The sequence below is a fragment of the Sciurus vulgaris genome (genome assembly GCF_902686455.1).
Source record: "Sciurus vulgaris genome assembly, chromosome: 3".
NCBI classification, from domain to species: domain Eukaryota; kingdom Metazoa; phylum Chordata; class Mammalia; order Rodentia; family Sciuridae; genus Sciurus; species Sciurus vulgaris.
The window spans coordinates 17227742-17236018 of NC_136463.1; the positions used below are offsets into that span (position 1 = coordinate 17227742).

Below are 8277 nucleotides of genomic sequence, written 5' to 3' on the forward strand. Positions count from 1 at the left end.
TTCATTAGTGCATTATTATTTCAGATTACCTACTCTAAATCTCACCAGTTTTCCTTTATGCATTATGCATCTATAAAATACATGACATTCATTAATATATCTAACAATACCTGAATCTAGTTCTTAAGGCATCAGACTGAAAATATTTACCATATGCTTTACAAAGGAACAGTTTTAGTCATAAAAATTAACCATATTTTAGATGCAAATCAAAGGCATGATCCATGAAAGAAATAATTGATAAACTAGACTCCATTAAAATTTAAAATTTTTGCTCTATGAACAAACATATCATGAGAAGGAGAGAAAAGCACTGGGAGAAAACATGTACAAAGAACACATCTGATAAAAGACTATCATCCAAAATATACAAGGAACTCTTGAAACACAGCAATAAAAAAAAGAACAACCCAATTTTTAAAAGGGCAAATGATCTGTACAAATACTTAACCAAAGAAAATGTAAAGATAGCAAATATGCATATAAAAAGATGCTCAACATCAAATGTCATTAGTAAACTGCAAATTAAAACAAGATACAGGAGACTAGCAAACAATACAGTCAGGATGGCTAAAGGAGACCCCAACAAACCAAAGGACAAGATGTCTGCTTCTGCCTTCTTTGTGCAGATTTGCAGAGAACATAAAAAGAAAAATCCAGAAGTCCCTATCAATTTTGCAGAATTTTCCAAGAAGTGCTCTGAGGGGTGGAAGACAATGTCTGGGAAAAAGAAATCTAAATTTGACGAAATGGCAAAGGCGGATAAAGTGCGCTATGATCAGGACATGAAGAATTATGGACCAGCTAAGGCAGGCAAGAAGAAAAAGGACCCTAATGACCCCAAAAGACCACCATCTGGATTCTTCCTGTTCTGTTCAGAATTCCACCCCAAGATCAAGTCCACAAATCCTGGTATCTCCACTGGAGATGTGGCAAAAAAGCTGGGCGAGATGTGGAATAACTTAAGTGACAGCAAAAAGCAGCCATACATCATAAGGTTGCAAAGCTGAAGGAGAAATAAAAGAAAGATGTTGCTGACTATAAGTCTAAAGGAAAGTTTGATGGCAAAAAGGGTCCTGCTAAAGTCGCCAGGAAAAAGGTTCAAGAGGAAGATGAAGAAGAGGAGGAGGATGAATAAAAAACTGTTTATCCCTCTCTTGGGAATACCTTAGAGTAGGGGAGTACCGTGATTGACACTCTTATTTGAGAAGTGTCTGTTACTCTCATTAGGTTCAATTATAGAATTTGATCATGATCATATTGTAGTCTCTCAAAAGTGTCCTAGAAATTGTCAGTGGTTTACATGAAGTGGCCCTGGGTGTCCAGAGCACCCTGAAACTGTATCAAAGTTGTACATATTTCCAAACATCTTCAAAATGAAAAGGCATTCTCATGTTTTCCTCACTCTGTGCACTTTGCTGTTGGTGTGACAAGGCACTTGAAGATGTTTCTGGCATTTTTTTTAAATTTGTAAGTGGTATTAACTATATGGTTATTGGCTAGAAATCCTCAGTTATCAATTGTATATATCTACAGTCTGTAAAAAGAACAACACAACCAATAAAAACTCTTCATGCTCCTTGCTTGGCGTTGAGGCTGTGGGGGAAGATGCCTTTTGGAGGGGCCATACTCAGGGCGTACAGTGTGATGACACTGCAGTGGGCATCCATTTAGCTTCAGGTTGTCTTATTTTTGTATATAGTGATATAGCATTCTGCTGCCTTTCTTAGTTGTGGAACAAGTGGTGTTAGCTGGCATGAGAAGTGTTTGAATTTTTTTTAGCTAAGTACAGTAGATTTTAAACTTTGCTTTCATACAAACTGTAGAACTCTTCATTGTCAGCAAAGCAAAGAGTCACTGCATCAATGAAAGTTCAAGAACCTTCTGTACATAAATACAATTTGCAACATTATGTTATTTTTGTATATTTAGGATGCTGAAATGTTTCTGAAGTTAAATAAACAGTATTACATTTAAAAAAAGATACCACTACACACCTGTCATAATGATGAAAACCCAATAATGAAAACTATAAGACATTGATAAAAGAAATTGAAGAAGACACAAGTAAATGAAAAGATACACCACATTCATGAATTGGAAGAATTAATATTATTAAAATGTCCATAGTACCCAAAGCAATCTACAGATTTGATCAATTCCTGTCATAATTCCAATGTCGTTTTTCAAAAAATATATAAAAAACAATCCTAAAATTTGTATTAAACCAGAAGACTTCAAAAAGTCAAAGCAATCTGAAGCAAAACAAAGTTAGAGGCATCATACTTCCTGATTTCAAATGCATTATAAAGGCTACAGTAATCAAAACAGCATAGTACTAGCATAAAAACAGTCACATTGACCACTAGAATAGCACTGAAAATTCAGAAATAACTCAAGTATTATGGTCAGTTGATTTTTGACAGAAGTGGCAAGAACACACAATGGGGAAATGAGTATCTTCAACAAACAGTAGTTGGAGAACTGAATATCCACATGCAAAAAAAAAGAAATTGAAAAAAAAAGAGAATGACACTGCACACTACTCTTCTTACAGCATATACACAAATCAACTCAAAATGGGTAAAATAAATCGTAAAGTTACCAGAAGAAAACCTTTGGGAAAAGTAACACAACACTAGTCTTGACAAGTATTTTTTGTTTGTTTTGTATTGTTTTAATATAACCCAGAAAGCACAGACAATAAAAGCAAAAACAGACTACTAAGATTGCATGAAGGATACAGCTCAGCAGTAGATCACTTGCCTATCATGCATCAGGCCCTGGGTTTGATCCCCAGCACCAAAAGAGGGAAAAAAAAAAAAAAAAAAAGAGGGGATTGCATCAAACAAGAAACCTTCTACACAGCAAAGGAAACAACAGCATAACAACACAACCCACAGTGTGGGAAAAAATATTTACAAACCATACACCTGAGGAAGGATTAATATCCAAATAAGGAACCTAAGCATATCAAGAAAATAAGCCAATTAAAAAGCTCGCAAAGAATCTGAACAGACAATTCTCAAAAATAAACACATATAAACCAGATGTGTAACCCCAGCAACTCAGAAGACTGAACCAAAAGAACTGCAAGTTTAAGACCAGCCTCAGCAACTCAGCAAGACCCTGTCTCAAGTTAAAAAATAAAAATAAAAGGACTGGGAATGTAGCTCAGTGGAAAAACACCTTGGGTTCAATTCCTAGTACTGAAAAAAAAAATTAAAATGACCAACAGATTTGAAAGAAAATGCTCAACATCTCTAATCATTAGGAAATACAAATTAAAACCACTGTGAGATATTACTTCACACCTGTTAGAATACCTATTATCAAAAAAAGATAAAAGATATCAAGCATTGGCAAGGATATGAAGAAAAGGGAACCCTTGAAAACCATTGGTTGGAACGTTAATTGGTGCAGTCATTTTTGGAAAAGAGTATGAAGGTTCCTCAAAAAACTAAAAATAGAATTATCATATGATCCAGCAAGTCCACTTTTGGGTATGTATTCAGAGGAACTAAATAGTATGTCAGAGAAATATCTGTATTCCCATGTTCATTTTATCATTATTCAAAATAGCCAAGATATAAAATCAACCTTGGTGTCCATGGACAAAAGGACAATGAAAATGCAGTATATCAGCACAATGGAATACGATACAGACTTAAAAGGAAGGAATTCTGTCAGACCCAACAACGTGGATAAAACTGAATGAAAGCCACATGAAATAAGCTGCATACAGAAAGACAACCCTGTGTGATCTCACTTATATGTAAAATCTAAAAACCCTGATCCCATAAACACATAGTAGAAAGCTGTTTACCAGAGGCTGGAGGAGAGAGGGAGGGATGGGGAAAGGAAAAATATTGATCAAAGGGTACAAACTTTCAGTTACGCTGGAGGAATAAGCTTTAGTGATGTGATGCACTGCATGGTAACAACATTTGTTAATACTGTGTATTTCAAAATTGCTGAAAAAACAGATTTTTAATATTCTTATACCAAAAAATGGTAAGTTGTTGAGGTGATGGAAATGTTAGTGAATTTAACAGAATCATTCAATAACTTATACATAGAAGAAAATACCACATTGTATCCCATAAATATACATAATTAGTATCTGTTAATTTTAAAATTCAACAACAATATATTTAAAAGGTGAAAAATCCCAAACACTATAAACAACAAATATAAACAAGAAAGTGAAGCAAAAGGAGCTCATTCATTGTTGGTGAGAATGCAAATGGTAATAGCCACTTTGGAAGACAGTTTAAATTCTTTGATCTCCTGAAAAATTATCCAGGTCCCTACCTCCAAAAGATATTCCCACCCATACTAGATGACAGTCCAACATACGTTCACTGATAGAGCTCTAAAGTCATATCAGATATTAGGCAAGTTCCTGAGGACTTTATTACTCTCTAAATTTGCTTAATGATCATGGATGTATAATAATATAAATTTTAAAAAAACACAGAAAAACAAGGAATCTTTAAAAACTGTCTTGAATAAGTACCTGGCAGAATAAATGTGTTTTTGTTTCCATCTTTCTGTTGAGATAAATTCTGCTCTTCAGGGTTCAAAGGACCTGATCAACAAGTGTGACTGAGCAGCAGTGCAAAAGGATTTCCTTCCTGTCAGAAAAAGAAAAAAATCATATGCCTATTTTGGAAATTTAAGTAATGATATTTATCCATCTGAAGTTATCTCTTCAATGTAACACTCACTTAAGGTATAATATCTAGCAACGCAGATATATGGACATGAGCTCTTTTTTTTTTTTTTTTTTTTTTGAAAAGACAGTTATTAGATTATAAATCACAGGAGAGCATCCAATCCCTTTGTGGTATAAAGAAGTAAATAAATGCATCTCAAATGGCATGAAAAGCAGAGAAATCCAGTTATATTTATTCAAATAAACACTAGAACTACAGAAACAGCAATCACCATGCTAAAAAAAATGCTTACTATGTGCTAAACATTACGATAAACTCTTTGACATGAATTATTTCATTTATTTCTCACAACTGTCCTTTAAGGAATTGCCATTATCCCTATTTTAAAGATGAGAAAAATAAAGACTTGGAGACAAATGAAATTTCCCAAGATCACACAGCCAGCAAGGAAAGGAATCAGAATTTGAATTTAGGCAATCTAACTTCAAAGGCCATGCCCTTCAGCACCATACAACATTGCCTCTCAAAACAATACTACTACAAACAAAAGATACCTTAGCTTTACGTAAGACCACAGATTTTCACATCATGCAAGTGTAATAACCAATGCTTTTGGAATTTCCCAAATTTTTCAATGTTTTTTTACTCATATCTGAGCCACATCTGAACAGCTATTGATTATATTATTAGTTATGTTACAATATATTACTAGTTGTAACCATCAGTGTCTTTTTCATATTAGAAAGTTATTACTCTGTCAAGTGGAGACATGGTACTTTTAAATAATTCGCATTTATTTCTGAAATATGCTATAGTAATTACTTTTGAATGTGATATATCTATCATCTCTGGAATCCAAAATATGTTAAACAAAATAGGTTTAAAAATAAAATGAAATCACATTAACAATACCCAAAATCTCAAGAAGAGATTAGAAATCTACACAGGTCTCCCCAGCAACCCATTCTATGCAATCTCTTCTAGATCTTCTCTAATCTGTTCAATCTTTAATTCTAACCTGTTTGTCACAGCAATACTGTCTTCACTGTCCTTACTGTCCTCACTATTCAACATACACTAATCATTTGGATATTAATTTTTACATATATAGCTCTTCTATCAACTACAACATGAAAGAACTGGGACTGGTAACTTATTCTTGAAATTATTTCTCATAGTATCAAGCACAATAGTATATACAATAATAAAAAAGAAAAGGAAGGAGAAAATGAAGGATTCTGATGTCAGGGAGTTCTTCAGTCATCCATTCATTCCTCAATCTGTAAATTCAACATAGATTTATGGCATACTTAAAATGCTAGGCCCTCTTTCTGGGCCTGGGGATATAGCAGGAAACAAAATGTGGGGGAGGGGATTCTGGCTCATGAGAAGTTTACGTCCTAGTCAAGGAGAGATGACAAAATAGGAAAAAAGTGAAATACATTGTACTTGCCAGTTATCTGTGATAAATACTAACAAGAAAAAAAAGTAAAAGGGAGGAGGATATGAAGCATGGTATAGGGGGAGAAATGCAGATACTAGAAGGGTGGCCAAAGAACACTTGACTGAGAGGGAGACTTGAATGTAGAGGAACTGAGGTAGGGAGCCAATGAGTATTTTAGAAAACAGGCTTCAGCTAGAAAGAAGAGCAAGTACCAAGGCCTAGTACAAAAAGGAGCCTCACTATTCAAGAACAGTAGGAATAATACATAAGAGGCTGAAGCAGAGACAGCAAAGAGAATGGGAGGAGGAGGGCAGGTCACTGATGGCACCTTGGTAATACCAAGAACTTAAGCTCGGACTCTGAAGGGGTGGGAATCATTAAAGAGTTCTGAACAAAGGGAGACAAGACCTTAAGTCCTTTCTGAAAACCAAAGGCCGAATGTTTTCTCTGATAAGTGCATGCCAATATATAATGAGGGGATTGGGGGGGGACTAAGGAACTTTGGATGATGTAGAAGAAAATGGGGTGGGAGGGGGTGGGGGACAAAGAGATAGAATAAGACAGTATTACCCCATGTATATGTATGATTATATGAATGGTGAATCTACATTGTGTACAACCATAGAAATGAAAAGTTGTACCCCATTTGTGTACAATGAATCAAAATGCAATCTGTAAAAATGAAAAAGATTTTAATAAAAAAAAAGAATCAGCGAAGAAAGTACTTCAAAGAGTAATCAATGGTGGTAAAAGGTGCTATTGATCAAGTATTGAATGGCTGATTAGGTTTTGCAAAGTGGAGAGGACGCCCACAATGTTGAGAGGCGCCACTGGACGGAATGGTAGGAAGGCAACGTTCTTGGAGGTGGTGAAGGTAGATGCTGGAGACATAAAGTAGGGTAGACTCATGGAGTTTCTCTGTAAAGGGAACAAGAGAAGTAACTGAAGAGGAAATGGAGTCATGAGGACCTACGATGAGAAAAATAAAGGCACGTTCACTGAAGACCATGTAAGACCTGCCACTGGAGATACCTTCCCCTTCCACTCACACTGCACCTCCCTCGCAAGTCGCCCCACTCACTTTTCCCCTGCAAATGTCCCTGAACAGCAACTGCAGATACAACCTCATTGCACCTATTGCCATCAATCAGCCTTCGCGCGTTAATTACCCGATCTGTCATGTTTGCCTAACGAATACTGAGTAAATCTGCACCTGGGCAAGAACCTATGCTCCCCTGGGTTCCCACAGGCCCTGTTTTTCCGAGGCAAACAACTCTGGGAAGAAAGTCAACATGTCAATAAAGAGGCAAACCATGGGGAGATGGAAGCGCCAGCCGCAGGGCCCGGGCAGTTTCCGGGCCACCGGGTCCTCCACCCTTCTACCACCACCACTTTCTGAGGGACCTCGTGACCAGTCTCCGTCCTCCTCACTCTGCCCCTCTGACGACCCCGATGGGGCGCCTCGCCTTCCTTTCTGGAACCTTCCTTCACCCTGCTCCTTTAATGTTCTCCTTCGTCCTCTCACCACAGCTCATTCTCCTGCCTCAGGCTCTAAGGGTTCTTCTTTCCCCTCTCCTCAGCAAACCTAGCCTGGACCTCTGGCCCCGTCAGGGCTGCTTCTATCGGCCCCCTGGACCCTCCTGGCCCTGCACCGGCCCTCCCCGCCTCAGGCTGAGGCTCGCTCTTGCGGCAGGCAGGTGTGCACCAGGTGCCTCAGGTCCCCGCGCGCGCAACGCCTTGGCTCCGCCTCCTTCCCGGCTCCCGCGCAGCGCGGCCCCGCCCCCGAGGTCACCTGACCGGGCCCGACGCCCCGCCCACCTAGCGGACCCAGCGGGGCAGACTCAATCCCTGCTTGCGGCGCGCCGCTGCAGAGGTTGCCTCCACCATCCGGGCCCCGGGCCGGGCCGGGGAAAGCGGCTGAGCTCGCTGCCGTTTGGGCGCCGACTGGAAGGCGCTGCGGTCCAGCCCGTCGGCCCCACCTCATAAGAGGCTGTGACCTCACCCGGCGCACCCGGCCGGGCCTGAGCGCCAGTGTTTGGAGGTGGGGTTCTTTCCGCGCGCGGTTCTCCCGCGGCCACGGATTCCGTCCTCCGTCCTACCCGTTCGCTGCGCTTTCTCTGGTGCTCTGCTCTCTCCGGGCGTGGCCTGACCCCA

At 39.0% G+C, this 8277-nt stretch overlaps 1 protein-coding gene and 1 pseudogene across 2 annotated transcripts in view; one reads left to right on the forward strand and one right to left on the reverse strand.

Moving 5' to 3' along the window:
• The window catches only part of EFCAB13 (EF-hand calcium binding domain 13), a gene marked incomplete at its 3' end in the record, with an annotated part of 174619 nt that extends 166847 nt beyond the window's left edge, over positions 1-7772 (reverse strand). The window contains exons 1-2 of the mRNA XM_079130326.1: positions 7649-7772; positions 4520-4637 (exon numbers count right to left, since the gene is read on the reverse strand). Coding sequence (XP_078986452.1) covers positions 4520-4549 — 30 coding nt within the window. The 5' untranslated portion in view covers positions 4550-4637; positions 7649-7772. The remainder of the gene's footprint in view (positions 1-4519; positions 4638-7648) is intronic.
• LOC306656391 (high mobility group protein B3-like) lies at positions 567-1138 on the forward strand (annotated as a pseudogene). Its single transcript has one exon. The product of its transcript is annotated as a high mobility group protein B3-like (transcript).
• Positions 7773-8277: the final 505 nt, after the last annotated feature.